This window comes from Eschrichtius robustus, chromosome 11, assembly GCF_028021215.1.
Source record: "Eschrichtius robustus isolate mEscRob2 chromosome 11, mEscRob2.pri, whole genome shotgun sequence".
In the NCBI taxonomy this organism is placed as follows: domain Eukaryota; kingdom Metazoa; phylum Chordata; class Mammalia; order Artiodactyla; family Eschrichtiidae; genus Eschrichtius; species Eschrichtius robustus.
The window spans coordinates 34,794,553-34,811,626 of record NC_090834.1 but is presented as its reverse complement, the minus strand read 5'-3'; the positions used below and the strand labels follow the sequence as shown (position 1 = coordinate 34,811,626).

General features: G+C 38.9%; 1 protein-coding gene across 1 annotated transcript in view; it reads left to right on the top strand.

Annotated features, from left to right (window-relative positions):
* The window catches only part of CEP126 (centrosomal protein 126), a 199,392-nt gene that overhangs the window by 141,730 nt on the left and 40,588 nt on the right, over positions 1 to 17,074 (top strand). The window contains 2 exon segments of the mRNA XM_068556065.1: positions 6,030 to 6,175; positions 13,300 to 13,411. Of these exon segments, the coding sequence (XP_068412166.1) occupies positions 6,030 to 6,175; positions 13,300 to 13,411 (258 nt within the window).

Genomic DNA, 17,074 nt, shown 5'->3' with positions numbered 1-17,074 from the left:
TCATATAAATATCAATGAAGTCTGTCTGGTCTAATGTGTCATTTAAGGCTTGTGTTTCCTTATTAATTTTCTGTCTGGATGACCTGTCCTTCGGTGTAAGTGGGGTGTTAAAGTCCCCCACTATTATTGTGTTACTGTTGATTTCCCCTTTTATGGCTGTTAGCTTTTGCCTTATGTACTGAGGTTCTCCTATGTTGGGTGCATAGGTATTTACAATTGTTATATCTTCTTCTTGGACTGATCCCTCGATCATTATGTAGTGTCCTTCCTTGTCTCTTATAACAATCTTTATTTTAAAGTCTATTTTGTCTGATATGAGTATTGCTCCTCCAGCTTTCTTTTGATTTCCATTTGCATGGAATACCTTCTTCCACCCTCTCACTTTCAGTCTGTATGTGTCCCTAGGTCTAAAGTGGGTCTCTTGTAGACAGCATATATATGGGTCTTGTTTTTGTATCCACTCAGCCAGTCTGTCTTTTGGTTGACTCATTTAATCCATTTACATTTAAGGTAATTATTGATATGTGTATTTCTATTGCTATTTTCTTGTTTTGGGTTTGTTTTTTTACATCCCTTTTCTTCCCTTCCTCTTTTGTTCTCTTCTCTTGTGGTTTGATGACCATTTGTAGTGTTGTGTTTGGGTTGCTTTTTCTTTTGTGTGTGTGTATCTATTGTAGTTTTTGAGTTTGCTGTTTCCATGAGGTTTTGATATACAGTCTATATAAGTACAAGGGGTTTTTTAAATTTTCTTTAGCTGCTAGTCTGTTTCCCACCTAGAGGAGTTCCTGTAGCATTTGTTGCAAAGCTGGTCTGGTGGGACTAAATTCTCTTAGCTTTTGCTTGTCTGTAATGCTTTTGATTTCTCCATCAAATCTGAATGAGAGCTTTGGTGGATAGAGTGTTCTTGGTTTTAGGTTCTTCCCTTTCATCACTTTAAATTATTGTGCCACTCCCTTCTGGCTTGCAGAATTTCTGCTGAGAAATCATCTGATAACTTTATGGGAGTTCCCTTGTATGTTATTTGTCCTTTGTCCCTTGTTGCTTTTAATATTTTTTTTGTCTTTAATTTTTTTTTCAGTTTGATTACCATGTGTCTCAGCATGTTCCTCCTTGGGTTTATCCTGCCTCTGAGTCTCTGCACTTCCTGGTCTTGGTTGACTGTTTCCTATCCCACGTTAGGGAAGTTTTCAGCTGTTGTCTTTTCAAATATTTTCTCGTGTCCTTTCTCTCTCTCTTCTCCTTCTGGGACCCCTATAATGCAAATGTTTGTGTGTTTAATGTTGTCCCAGAGGTCTCTTAGGCTATCTTCATATCTTTTCATTCTTTTTTCTTTATTCTGTTCCATGGCAGTGATTTCCACCATTTTTTCTTCCAGGTCTCTTATCCGTTCTTCTGCCTCAGTTATTTTGCTATTGATTCCTTATAGTGTGTTTTTCATTTCAGTTACTGTATTATTCATCTCTGTTTGTTCTTTAGTTCTTCTAGGTCTTTGTTAAACATATCTTGCATCTTCTCAATCTTTACTTCCATTCTTTTTCTGAGATCCTGGATCATCTTCACTATCTTTTCTCTGAATTCTTTTTCTGGAAGGTTGTTTATCTCCACTTCATTTAGTTGTTTTTCTGGGGTTTTATCTTGTTCCTTCATCTGGGGCATAATCCTCTGCCTTTTCCTTTTGTCTAACTTTCTGTGATTGTGGTTTTCATTCTGCAGGCTGCAGGACTGTATTCTTGTTGCTTCTGTATCTGCCCTCTGGTGGATGAGGCTATCTATCTAAGAGGCTTGTGCAAGCTTCCTGGTGGGAGGGACTGGTGGTGGGTAGAGCTGGGTCTTGCTCTGGTGGGCAAGGCCTCAGTAAAACTTTAATCCACTTGTCTGCTGGTGGGTGGGGCTGTGTTCCCTCCCTGTTAGTTGTTTGGCCTGAGGCAATCCAACCCTAGAGCCTATAGGCTGTATGTTGGGGCTAATGGGGGCCTCTGGGAGGGCTCATGCCAATGGGTACTTCCCAAACTGCTGCTGTCATTGCCCTTGTCCCCACAGTGAACCACAGCCACCCCCTGCCTCTGCAGGAGACCCTCCAACACTAGCAGGTAAGTTTGGTTCAGTCTCCTATGGGGTCCCTGCTCTTTTCCCCTGCATCCTGGTGCATCCAAGACTTTGTGTATGCCCTCCAAGAATGGAGTCTCTGTTTCCCCCAGTCCTGTAGAAGTCCTGCAATCAAATCCCACTGGCCTTCAAAGTCAGATTCCCTGGAGATTCCTAGTCCCATTGCCAGATCCCCAGGCTGGGGAGCCTGACATGGAGCTCAGAACCTTCACTCCAGTGGGAGAACTTCTGTGGTATAATTGTTCTCCAGTTTGTGGGTTGCCGAACTGGCGGGTATGGGATTTGATTTTATCGTGATTGCACCCCTCCTAACATCTTATTGCAGCCTCTCCTTTGTCTTTGGATGTGGTGTATCTTTTGTCGTGGGTTCCAGCGTCTTCTTGTCAATGGTAGTTCAGCAGTTAGCTGTGATCTTGGTGCTCTCGCAAGAGGAGGTGAGTGCATGTCCTTCTACTCCACCGTCTTGAACCTTGGGTTTGGTTTTGTAGGTCTTTTTTCTCCCCTTCCACTTTTGTTCTCTTCTCTTGTGTTTCTTTTTTTTTTTTTTTTCCTTATTTAGATTTTGTTTTATTCATTGATTGATTGATTGCTATGTTGGGTCTTCGTTTCTGTGCTAGGGCTTTCTCATAGTTGCAGCAAGCGGGGGCCACTCTTCATCGTGGTGCGCGAGCCTCTCACCATCGTGGCCTCTCTTGTTGCGGAGCACAGGCTCCAGACACGCAGGCTCAGTAGTTGTGGGTCACGGGCCTAGTTGCTCCGCGGCATGTGGGATCTTCCCAGACCAGGGCTCGAACCTGTGTCCCCTGCATTAGCAGGCAGATTCTCAACCACTGCGCCACCAGGGAAGACCCTCTTGTGCTTCTTGCCTAGAGAATTTCCTTTAGCAATTGTTGTCAAGCTGGTTTGGTGGTGCTGAATTCAGTTAGCTTTTGCTTGTCTGTAAAGCTTTTGATTTCTCTGTCAGATCTGAATGAGAGCCTTGCTGGTTAGAGTATTCTTGGATTTGGTTTTTCCTTTCATCACTTTAAGTATATCCTGCCACTCCCTTCTGGACTGCAGAGTTTTTGCTGAAAAATCAGCTGAAAAGCTTATGGAGAGTCCCTTGTATTTTATTTTTGCTTTTCCTTGTTGCTTTTAATATTTTTCTTTGTATTTAATTTTTGTTAGTTTGATTAATATGTGTCCCGGCATGTTTCTCCTTGGGTTTATCCTGTATGGGACTCTCTGTGCTTCCTGGACGTGGGTGACTATTTCCTTTCCCATGTTAGGCAAGTTTTTGACTATGATCTCTTCAAATATTTTCTCAGGCCCTTTCTCTTTTTCTTCTTCTTCTGGGACCCCTATAATTGGAATGTTGGTACATTTAATATTGTCCCAGAGGTCTCTGAGACTGCATTTAATATTGTCCCAGAGGTCTCTGAGAACAGAATAAAGAATTTTTCTTTATTCTGTTCCATGGCAGAGATTTCCACCATTCTGTCTTCCAGCTCACTTATCCATTCTTCTGCCTCTGTTATTCTGCTATTGATTCCTTCTAGTGTATTTTTTATTTCAGTTATTGTCTTGTTCATCTCTGTTTGTTTGTTCTTTAGTTCTTCTAGTTCTTTGTTAAACTTTTCTTGTATCTTCTTGATCCATGCCTCCATTCTGTTTCTGAGATCTTGGATCATCTTTACTATCATTACTCTGAATCCTTTTACAGGTAGATTGCCTATTTCCTCTTCATTTATTTGGTCTTGTGGATTTTTACCTTGCTCCTTCATCTGTGACTTATTTTTCTGTCATCTCACTTTGTCTAACTTACTGTGTTTGTGGTCTCCTTTCTGCAGGCTGCAGTGTTGTAGTTCCTCTTGTTTCTGGTGTCTGCCCCCTGTTGGGTGAGGTTGGTCCAGAGGCTTGTGCTGTTATCCCCTTGATAGGGGCTTTGATTGGTGTTGTGGTGATCAGAGCCTGCCCTAGATATTGAGCAGGGGCTCCCCTTTGCTCTGTGGTTGTCACTGCCCTGTCAGGGGTGGAGTCTGCTCCCTAGGTGTTGGAGTAGAGGCCCCCAGATCTGTTTCTTCGCTGTGGTTCTGATCTGTGGTGCAAGGTAGGCAGAATTGGAGCATTCTCACTAGGAGAGAAGCCACTGAGTTTTCCTCCTTTAGAGCTGTTCACCTGTGTATGTGCTCTGTTGTGTCCCCTTTCACCCATTGTGTGGGCTCACAAAGTATCTGTTGTTGGCACTGCTCTCAGTCCCACCTTAACTGTGGGTATGCTGGCAATTGGCCCTGGTAACTCTTGGACATTCTTTTCACCCAGCCACCAGCGCAGGTCTACTGAGGTTAGGTCCCAGTACTGCAGTAATCATGCACCTGGACCCGCTGTGGGAGCTATGGAGGCAGCTCAAATTCTGGTCTGGCCCTACTCCCACATGTACATGCCCACAGAGCCCACAGCTGGTAAAGCCAGACTCGTCCCAGATGCAAGAGCACTTGTCCTTTCAGATGTTTCGCAGACACTGAATTTAGGAATCTGTCAGCCAAGGTGTAAGTCCACAGTTTGTGCAGCCACGAGGAGAGATTTCAGCTCTTCTTTCTTAGTCACATAGCCCCTGGGGCTCAGCTGTGGTTTCAGCCACTCCTCTGGGTGAATTTCCTAGTGCAGGGAACTATCTGTGCCCTCCTAGGACACCAGGGCAAGTCCTGGCACCCACTAGCAAATTTCCTAGTGGGAGGAGTTATCCACACACTCCCAGGACAGTTGGCTGGTCCTGGAAGCAACTGGCGGATTTCCTAGTAGTGAAAGGTTTCCATGCGCTCCTGGGACAGCAGGGCTGGTTCCAGTACCCAATGATGGATTCTGGGGGAATTCTTGAAGGAGATTGTTTTGAGAAGTAAAAATATCCTCTCTCACCTGTGGCACCACACCACTACCTCGTACCTACCTCAGAGACTGAACCACTTGAAGATCTACGGCCCTACTGCCCAGAATTATAGTTCCTAAAATCTGAGTTATTAAACTAGAATAATGCTCCAGCCAGTGGAGGTCTTTGGAAGGATGGTTAATAGTAACCTATGGCACTGAAAAATTTAAAGAGTTCTTACCAACCACCTCCCAACCCCATGTATTCCAAAGAGGTACGTGGAGGTTTCTCTACCAGTGAGCTGTAGACTTGCTTCTTCATTTTTCTCATTATCCAGAAGATAATTATTGAATCATTCAAACACACACATTCTTATGAACATAATTAATTCTTTGAAATTAATTCTTTGAATATAAACTCAAATGCCTAGGGACAATCAGAAATAAATGAATCAGGAAAGTTAAGAAAAATAGAGATGGTAAGAATTATAGGCAGGTGTTTATAACCATGTGTGAATAAGAGTCCAGGGTAGCCAAATCTTTCATATTTTCAAGAGAAGTCGAGAATCAAGATTTTTATGTAAATTGTCCGGATTTTTAGCACAGTTCAGACTCAACATGACTGCCAATTTTGAACTTTTGGCTAAAAGAAAAAGAGAAATATACAATATTTCCCTTGTTACCCATAATTTTCAAGACTGATTCTTTTACCAATGAGTTAGTTCTTCACATTATAGAAAATAGTGTAGCTTTTTAGGAAAGACTTTTTCCACAGCAGGGCTTGGGAAGTGGAAGTGGGACATGTGTGCAGGCCTGCCCAAAATTAGAAAGAGCTTCATTAAAGGCCTCTCTTAGTTGCAGAAGACCTAGATAAGGTTCTGAAATTACTATTTGCAAAGGTATTTAAATTCTTAGCAAAGGGCCTTTTTTAATTTAAAACGTTGTTTCTAAGTAATTAAACTTTTGAAATATGAAAACACTCTTATATAATAAATGCATTGTTTTGGAACTATTTTCTGTGTTGTGATTTTATAAACTTATTGTCTAATTCTGTTGTCTACCTTGTGTTTTAAATACAGAGCTTTTGAAGAGAAACGAAAACAACAAGAAGAAAGAGAACACCAAATCAGAGAACAAATACTTCAACAACGAAAACAAAAGTTTGAAGAAGTTACTGAAAAATTCCAGCGTGCCCATATTCCTCTTTCACAGCGGAAGAGAACAGGTGCCTTAATTTCTAGAACAATATAAAAACAAAAAATGAAAGTTATAATCACATTCAGCTTGAGTAGCCAATAAAATAAATTAAGAAACAAAGTGGAAATTCAGACTAAAAAGACTACTATGCCTTTTGAATAATAGGACTTTAACCAAATGAAAAATTGCAATTTGATATAGGTTTAATTTGGAGAATTAATATTTTGTTGGCTCTATTTGTAAATTTGGAAAGTACACAAGTTTGATTCTACTTAATACTGGCTTACAGTGTTTTGTCTTTTTAAACCTGATTTAATAAATAGCTTAACATAAAAAGAAAATTTAGCATTTAGGTTTAGTAAATTTATATATATATATATACATATATGTATACATATATGTGTGTGTATATATATATATATATATATCCTTTTTTTTTTTTTTTTGGCTGCACCACACGGCATGTGGAATCTTAATTCCCTGACCAGGGATCAAGCCCGTGCCCCCTGCAGTGGAAGCATGGAGTCTTAACCACTGGACCGGCAGGGAAGTCGTTAGGTTTAATAATTTAATGTCAGATTCATTTTGGCATTTTGTCCACCTTTTTGCTCAAATTCATATTTGAGAGACTGGCAAAATAAAACAAAAGTACAGAGTGACATAATCCAACAATCTAAGACCGAAACCAATTCAGAATTTTTAAATGATTATGTTTGATTCTTCAATATCACATCTACATTTTTTATGCCTTAAATAGTAACACAGAATTAGCAACAAAATGTCAAAGCTTCAAAAAAAAAGGAGAAGCAGAACCTTTATGTATTCAGCAAACATATGTTGTGCTGCATTGTACACAGCCCTGGGCTAAGCTGAGATGCTGAGATACAGAGAAATCTAATTGTATTCTACCATTAAAGACCTCACAGTTTATTTTGGAGATGAGAGTAATATAAACAATTAATGTCAATAAATATAATTGCTATGGTAGCAGAATGTGTAAAGTACTATGAGAGCACAGAGGAAAGAACACAAAACTTATACAGGGATATGAGGGGTATTATCCCTGGAAAAATTTGAATCTTGAAGAATAAGCATTTTGCCAAGCAAAGAGACAATTTAAAAACATCCCAGACATAAGGAACAGCTTTTGCAAGTAAATTATATAATGCAAATACAAAGTGTATCCAAAGCATAGGATGGGGGAAAAAATGGATATAGGCCTAGAAAAATGAGTTGGAACAATTCTCTAAGAGCTTTGTATGCCATGCTAGGAATTTTGTCTTTATCCAATATACAGTCCACTTAAAGTTGTTTAACTGGAAACAAGCCAGTTAACTGGGTCAATAAGAGATCTTACTGAAAGTAAGGGCAGCTAGTAACATTGCTAAAAATAATAATATCTTAAACATCATAGGGGTTTATTTTTCTCTAGTGTAATGTGAAGTCCTCAGTTCGGCAGTCAGGAGCTGGTTTGATGATTATGCAAAGTCACTGGGAACACAGACTCCTTCTGTCTCTCAGCTCAGCTGCCCTCAGTATGTGATTTACATAGCTTCACCCTCATGGTCATATGGTAGCGGCTGAAGCTCCAGACATCATGTCAGTGTTGTAGACAGGAAGAAGGAAGAAATGTAAAGGACAGAAGGGTATACCTCTGAGTTCCCTTTAAATTGTTTTCCTAGAAGCCCCCCATCTATCTGCTTATATCTAATTGGCAACTCCATCTGCAAGGGAGACTGGAAAATATAGTTGTTGTTTTTTTTAATGTGGCTATATGGCCACCCCTAACAATATAGGGTGTGTTACCAAGGAACAAAGGGAAAATGGATATTAGGTAGGAAACTAAGAGTCTGTGCTAAAATTAGATTTGTTTGTTAGAAAGATAATTATCCATACAACATGGAAGGTGAATTGAAGTAGAGACATATTAAAGTAAGTAGACTAGTAGTAGACTATTTCCGTATTTGTGGCAAGAAGTGTTAAGCTGCTAAATTAAAGCACTGCACTGGATATAGAGACAGGAGGTAATACATTCAAGAGATATAATCAGTAGATTCAGTTACTAATTTATCAAGATGGCTGGAAGAAAGACTAGGAGAACAGTGCCCCTAGGAACTAGCACAGAGCCTCACAAATTTTTAGCACTCAATAAGGACTTTGTTAATGAATTAATTATTTTGGTGGATGATGATATTAATCAAGGTTGCAAATAAGAAGAATCAGATTAGAGATATGAAAGATTATTTATTAAATTTTAAGTGCATTGATTTTGAGCTTCCCATGACTCATGCAAATGGGGAAATCAAATCAACAACTAGAAATATGTATCTGAAACTTAAGAAAAAGATATGGAATAGAAATTATATTTAAGAGTCACTGATTAATAGATATATAGTTGGTAAAGGAAGCCATGTGGAAAGGTAAGGTAAATATTGGATATAGACGCAGATTGAAGATAGGGCCTAAAATAGAACCTTAGTGCACACTAGCATTTATTATAAGTAGAGAAATGAAAACTAAAAGTGGATTTTGAGAAGTAGTTATCAAGAAAGCAGGATGGGAAACAAAAGCAAACAAAGAAAATTGTTATAAGAGGCAAAAGAAAAGGTAGTTTTAAGAAAGCGGATGTGGTCAGTTGTATTAAATGCCTCAGAGTACTCACCACTCATGAGTATCATTTGCCCCAGAAAGGGTGCTGACTACCCAAGGGCCTATGTACAGAAAGTGAGGAGTTTTAGTAAAAACAAATGACGTACATATTCACTCAATAGAATATAATGCAACTATTAAAAAAACTGGGAAATTCTGTATGGACTTAAACGGAACAATCTCCAGCAGAGACAGATTTACAATAAAGCCAATAAGGTTTAAGTTTCACTGTCATGGCCTCTACATCTAATTTTATATAAGTAGTTTTGCAGTATTTTTTCTTAATGAAGCCCCCCAAATTGTATAGATTCATATCAGTATACATAATATTCTACCTTCTGTGTAAGACAAGAGGGAAATTAGAATATGTATTAAGGAAGGAGATCAAGATGGTGGAGTAGGAGGACATAGAACTCACCTCCCCCAACAAACACATCAAAAATACATCTACATGTGAAACAGTTCTCACTGGAAACTGGTAGAAAGACTCCTGAAAGAAAGATCCACATGGAATAGGGTAGGAAAGAAAGAGAAGCGATCAGGTTGGGACCTGTGCCCCAGGAAGGGTACTCAGAGGAAAAGGGAGATTACACAGGCAGAAATCCTCCCTGAGAAGTGAGTGATTCTGTTCCAGCCACATATTGGGCGCCCCAGTCCTGGGTTCCAACACAGGGAAGATGAGCCCCTAGGCTGGTTGGAGGGCTGGTGGGACTAACAGGAGGGCTGTGGGAAGCCTGTACTCGAGCTTGGGAGGAGTACACGCACACTTGCTTACTCCCAAAAGAGGGCAGAGAGGCAGATTGAAACTGCGCAGGTGGCTGACTGGTTTCCTGAAACTGCTCTGGAGCACACCGCAGCCTGAGCCAAGTGAATGCTCAATCCCTGCTTACTTCATGTCACAGCTCCACACTGGAGCGAGGGCTGCCACAACCAAAGAAAGAGCTCAGCCGTGAGACACGGAGGCAATTCAGAACCAAAGTGGTATCCTTTGGGTGAGGGCATGGACACTTGCACAGGCAGCGCATCAGAAGCAGCCCAAACTCTTTATGTGGCCAAACTGTTGCAGCCTGCACCTGGTCACACACCAAGAGCTCACACTGGCCCCTCTTGTTCCAGCACTGCTCACCTCAGGGGCAAGAGTGCTGGTGCTGGGAGAGGGGAAGCTCACACTTAAATGGAACAGAGCTAGCTCAGACCCAATCCTTAGGGCTTCTGCTCCAGCAACTTGGGACCTGACCCTGGCCCCAATAAGGTGGTGACAGTCCCTGAGCAGAGAGAAAGCCCCAGCTCTCTCCTGGCTCTGGCCCTAACCCCTCCTTCTCCAGCCCCACATCCTTCCAAAGTGATAGCTGCCAGCACACCCTGAAGAAAGACATGACTTGTGTTCATGTCAAATCCAGCTCTCCCACCAAAACCACTGGACACACAGGCTGTATAGGGATGCTCCCACATAAGGACACCCCTTCAAGACAGCAATAGGTAGCTGTTTCACCTAATTTCATAGAGACAGAGACTGTTAAGCAAAATGAGAAGATAGAAGAATTGGTCTCCATTGAAAGAGCAAGAGAAAAACACAAATAATGAAACAAATAATTTACCAGATAAAGAATTCAAAGCAATAGTAATAAGAATTCTAACTGAATTAGGGAAAATATATACAATGAAATATTAGCCACAAAAAAGAATGAAATTCTGCCATTTGCAACAATATGGATGGACCTATAGAGTATTATCCTTATTGGAATAAGTCAGAGAAAGACAAGCTCTGTTATCACTTATATGCAAAATCTAAAAAATAAAACAAATGAATGTATATTTAAAAACAGAAATAACCTTACAGATACAGAGAACAAACTAGTGGTTACCAGTGTAGAGGGTGAAAAGAGTGGGAAAAATAGGGGTATGGGTTAAAACGGGTCCCCAACCCCCAGACCGCAGACCACCAGTGGTCCGCAGCCTGTTAGGAACAGGGCTGCACAGCAGGAGGTGAGCAGTGGGCGAACGAGCGAAGCTTCATCTGCCGCTCCCCATTGCTCCCCGTCACACCCCATCGCTCGCATTACTGCCTGAACCATACCCCCCACCCCTGTCTGTGGAAAAATTGTCTTCCACGAAACCAGTCCCTGGTGCCAAAAAAGGTTGGGAACTGCTGGGTTAAAAGACACAAACTACTGTGTATAAAATAGGCAAGCAGCAAGGATATACTGTACAGCACAGGGAAATATAGCCATTATTTTTTAATAATGTTAAATGGAGTATAATCCATAAAAATATTGAATATCTGTGTTGTACACCTGAAACTAATATAGTATTGTAAATTAACTATACTTCAACTTTTTAAAATAGAATATATACTTATGTATGTTTGTATTTGCATAAACAGTGATAGAATACACAAATGACCAATAAGAACAAGACTTCCAAATGTGTATTTTATTTTTTTGATTTCTGAACATGAATATATTACCTGTACAAAATATTAAATTAAAATTTTAAGAAAATGTAATGCCATGAGTGAAGAGCAACAACAAAGCTATGATAAATAACTGTGTATTTAATTGTCTATTGGTTTAGTTTATTCCCAAATTATGAGAGTTAAACCAAAGGTTCACCCGATGTACATGATAGCTGATGCTTCCCCTTGCTTCGAAAAAGGGATTGGGAGTTTCGATGAGGTCAGAAAATTGTTGGAGTCAGAGAATTGTTGGAGTTAGAATATTAGAGCAAAAGAACTGGAAGGAGGAGGCTAGTGGTTTAAATGAAATAATAAAGCCCGAATACACCGTAAGTACTCAAAAAATGTAAGCTTAAATTTTCATCAGTGAGTATGAGGTAGTGACTAGAAGGTCATTAGACAACAGCAACAAGAAAGAGTAATGGGTGTTTGTAAACTGTTTGTAAAACTACCTTAGTTTTAAAGGTAGTTTTTAAGTTCTCTTTGATAGACAATAAGTGGTGAGTGTTAATAAAAGCGAAGTCTCAGACTATAGTCTAGCACAACTAAACATTTTTAGTAAAGCAGACACAAAACGATTGGTACGACTTGTTCTCTAAGCTCAATAAAGTCCCAGTTCTCTATCCTTTTAGGTGCTCTGACTACACTTTACGTGAAAGATCCACTCAGACTTACACAGTCACATTCCAGAGACAAAATTTTTGTGCCTTCTGGTATTGGACCATCAGAAATGTTCCTGTTTAACAGCTGGAGCCAAGACTAATCAGAGATCAAACCTCAATACCATCTGTAAGGGTATAGGGTATAGACCTCCCTAGATTCTTATTCTCTGTTCATGCAAGGGTAGAGAGTGATTAAAATATTTTAGGAAAGTCCAGTTGTCTTAAATATCTTCAATTTCAGCAAAGAAAGTCCATTTTTAACATTCATCAGGCTGTGCAACTGGCCATTAGTTTTACCAATAAGCAACCATTTGGGACATTGATTATGCTAATTAGAAAACCAATCAAAATCTAAAGCTTGATAGTTTCTGCCTCAAGAGGATTGGTCCTTTATGATTAGAATATCCAGCAAACCATCTTGTAACTGCATTTTTCACTAGTATTTTATGCAATCACCCCTTGACTCTAGAGTTCAAGTTTGAACTAACCCATTCATAAAAATATACTGGTTTTGCTTAAACATTTTAAGGTAAATAACAAACATTATAATAGTGGAAAAGTCTGAGGACATGGGTTTTTTAAAGGAGAAAGGAGGAAACAGTTTGGTAGTGTCATTGGAGAGCTAGAAAGTCACCTACTCTACCTTCAGACCTTGAGTTATTTTTAGTTATTTGTGCCTCCCCATAAGAGGGCTGAAGGAAAAGCAATATCCTTTAAAAAGCAGCTATGTTTCAACTGAAACAAGAAGGTGTGTACCAAAGTGTACAATGGAAATTCTTGGGAAAGTGGATACTTATGGGAGCTAGGGTTGGATTAGAGGTTGTTCAGAGCGGTATGTGGATGAGTGTCCATATAATGTATGACTTTGAACAAGTTACTTAGCTTCTCAATGCTTCAGTTTCCTCAGATGCAAAATGGAGATTCAAATAGCATCTGCCTCAAAGGCCTTAGTAAGAATTCAATTAATTAATACTTATACAGTGCTTAAAAATAATGTCTTTAACAGTAAATGCTCAATAAATGTTAAATGGTGTTTTTATATCTTCGCCTTTTCTTCATAAGAATATTTGTAAATTTTGTCAGAAGTTTATGGAACTATGAAATCAGATATAATGGAGTTTGCATGCCAGACTAAAAAGGCTGGACATTTCTCAATGTTTCATTTTTCCAAATAAATATTCTTAAAATTGGTGATGATAATTTTGAGGTAACTGTTTCTTATTGGGGAATTGGGTGTCTAAATTTAAAATATTTACACTATTCTAAAAAATATATTTTTACAAAAGTTTTAAGGTAGTATTTTATCATTGACCAATTAAATTATATATAAAGAGAGTGTTGAAGATGAAGTGATTCTGTACTATTTGACCTTTATTATCCCCTTAGTTTTTCAAAAACCAGTTCCTCCATTAGAAGAGGCCCTCAAACAAATTCAGGAATCCAACTTAAAATCAGAGGTAAACCTTCCCTCTTCCCACAGACCAATAATAGACTGGAGGTAAGTAATTTATGATTATCATGTGTAATTACTAATATATAATAATTAAATAGCTCTCTAGTTGCTGAGTTTGTAGGTCTTTTCATCAGTTACTCCTTACCTCTGTTTTAGAGTTTACTATTTTGTTTTCACACATTGAATTGAGGTAGAGTACAATATAAGCTGCTTCAAGAGTAAGTAGGAATTTTAATTTGTTGTCTTTGGTATTACAATGCTGCCTATGTTAGTAATTTTCTATGGGAATTATCATAAAAACCATTTAAAAACATTGATATTGGTTTTACTGAGAGAAAAAAAATATTTTGAGTTGTAATGATATAAATTTAGGTAAAAGGAGTAACTTTATAGTAGAAATGGGTTTTTCCTTACTGAAAATCTTTCCTGGATATCTTTAAAAAGCTACAGTGCCTCCTGGTTCCTCTCCAGGTTAGTTTAAATGAATTATCTTGAAGCAATAGGATGGACCAACCAACCAGAGTACCCTCTGACATCCTGTATTTTCCATTTATTTATTATAAATGTTTCTTGAACCTACTATGTACATAACATTATATCAGGCATTGAGAAGGGGATATGGAGAAGTGTAATATTCAAAAATGTAATCCCAAGAGTATAATCTAGGAGAGAAGTAAAATAATGCTTCAAAAAGTATAGAACAGTACCAAATAGATAATGATAATAATATTTAATATTAATTTATGTAATGATGTCTACAATTCATATGTAATTTATGTTAATATTTTACCTGTTTATAATGTTATTTACTAAAGTACTTCCATTTTTAGAATACCTGTGGCAAATAGTTCCCTTGATCAGATCTAAGAACAATTAAATTCATTCTCTCAGTCTTTATGATAGTTCAAGAAAGACTTCATGGAATAAAAAACTCTTCAGCAAAGCTTTGAAGAAAATAGGAGTTAATCATGAAACAAGTGGGTAGATGGTATTCCAGACAGAGGGGTGAGCATGTGGAAAGGCCAGGAGTAACAGAAGGAATGATGTGTTCTAGGAGTCAGAGATGGCTGAATAATAGAATGCAGAATACCAATAGCTCACTAGATGTGAGATTGGAGAGGTAAATGACCTACATGCTAAGGAATATAAACTTTATCCTGAGCATTTAGGAGGAGTCAATGAAGGATTTGAGCAGATGGGAGATAAGATCAACTTTTCTTTTTTAACATATCATTCCAATCTATTGTGAACAAGTGTGGATAACTGATTGAAAGAGGACAAAACAGGAGGCTATTTCAATATATGTAATTGAAATTACATGGGTCTAGAGCTCAAGAGAAAGACCTAGGCTTAAGACATTTGAAGCCAAAACAGTGAATGAGATCAGCTGTGGAGATTATATACTATGACAACAGAGCTAGGTTAGAACACTAAAGAACAGCAACATTTAAGGAAGTGAAAAAAAGAGAAGCCTACAGATAGGAACAGAATGGTTGATACCGGACTATATATAGAGAGAAGGTAGAACTAAGGAAGTACAGACTTTCATGGGGAAAAAAGCAGTTTACAGAGATCAAATGGCTTCTAGAGAATCAGTAAAATAAAAAGTTTGTATCAGTCAGGATGCTGGCGGAAAACATGTAACGTTTAAACGGGGTAATGAAAAAAGGTTAGTAAAGAGACTGGGAAGCCAACAGTGGATGATGAAGCAACCCCAGAACTGACAACAAAGTCAGTAATACCACCACAGACCTGAACTGAAAAGAGCTATAGCTATAGGAGAGGGCTGATAGGTAGAGGAACATTGCCACTACTAAACCAAGCCCAACAGAGAGGAAGCCAGAGGAACAATTATCAAAAACCTCTTTCTTCTGTCACTCTCCCATCTCTTCCTAGTACCTTTCATTGGTCAAAGTCAGCCATAAATCAAAAGGCAAGGGATCATTTGGTCTCTGCCTAGCAGAGACAAGTAGAGAAGTATGGAAAGTGAATCTGGAGGGGTAAAGAGAAAATATCCAGCTTAGAGGCAATGTGTCCACTGTACTTCACAACAAAAAAGTCACACTGGCAACTTTTGTCAGAGAAATTTCAGTGGAGGGATAGGGACAGAAAAGAGATTGTGATGAGTTGGAAATAAATGGAGAGCAAGAAAGAAAAAATACCAAGTGTAGCTTGGCTGTGAAAGGAAAAGAGCGGTAGAACAATAGCCAGAGGGGATGTAGGGCCAAGATATGGCTTTTTCCCTTAATATGGAAGATATGTTATCATGTTTAAATATGGATGTCAAACTGATGAGTAACAGAATTGCAGTCTAGAAAAGTAGAGAATAAAAATGTGAAGTGTCTTAAGTACCTATTATTTGGACATTGATTAACAAGGGTTATACATATGAATAAGATATGGTCCTCTGCCCAAGAAGGGTTTTCAGTTACATTATAATACTGTTTAATGGTGGTTACATCATAAGACAAGTAATACTGCATTATGGAGACATTTACAGAAATACTAACAAAGTGATAAAGAAGTACGAAATTTGAAGTTGGAGAGGAGACTTAAAGGATGAGTACCAATTGTATACTAAAGTAGCATAGGTTGATTTTAGGCATGTTCAGGCCTACATTGTTGTAAAGGGCAAAGACACCTAAGGAAATAGAACTTGTTCAGAGTGGCAGGACTGTAGTATGTGTTGCTGGTAGGACAGGAGATTATCTAGAAATGTAGATTGAGATCAGATATGAAATGCTTGTATGTCTAGGAACTTTTAATTTTTATCCTATAACTAGTAAAGAACCAGTGGAGGTTTTTAAGCATGGAGTGATATAATCCTCTTTATTATTATTGAAAGATAATTGGTATGAATGTTGGAGAATGAAAAGAGTGGAAAGAAATTGGAAGCAAGGAGACTAAAAAAACTTAATGGACTAATCCAAGGGATAGATCATTACTGCCTAAACTAAAATAGTACTATTTTGTATAGTGAGAAAAGGATAAATCTGACAAAGAATAAAAATATTTTGAGTGGTTAGAAGGAAAAGATGAGAGAAGAAAAAATGAAAATGCCTTTTCACAGCAGAGAAGAAACATAAATAAGAGTTTAAGAATGTTGATCAAATAGAAGTGTAAGAATTGGAGTATGGAAGGTGGGAGATGAAGAGGATGTGAGCTTACCTCCCCTGACAAAGAATTCAAAAATACATCCACATGTGGAACAATTCTAATGGAAAATTAACTGGAAACATGCAGAAGGACTCCTATACAATGAAGGCTGTAAGAAAGATACACATGTAATTGGCTAGGATGGGAAGAAAAGCATCAGGTAAGAGGCCTGTGCCTCTGGGAGAGGACTAAGAGGAAAAGGGAGATCACACAGGCAGGCATTCACCCTGGGAAGTGAGTGGGTCAAGCCACAGATTGGACGTCCCCCTCCTGAGGTCCTACATATAGGAGACAAGCCCCTTTGGCTGCTTGGAGAACCACTGAAAGGCTAGAGAAGCCTAGACTCCACTCATGAGGAGTGTGCAATATTAGCTTACCACCAGACAGGGCAGAGAGAGGTGTGCCCTAGTGGCTGCCGCCTTGCCACACACCCCAGTCTGAGCCGAGTGAATGTCAAGCCCTGCTCACTCCAAGCCACAGCTTGGCCCTGGATCTAGGCCAGACAGGACCTGGGAAAAGACTCAATCTAAAGATGCAGAGGCGATCTAGGGG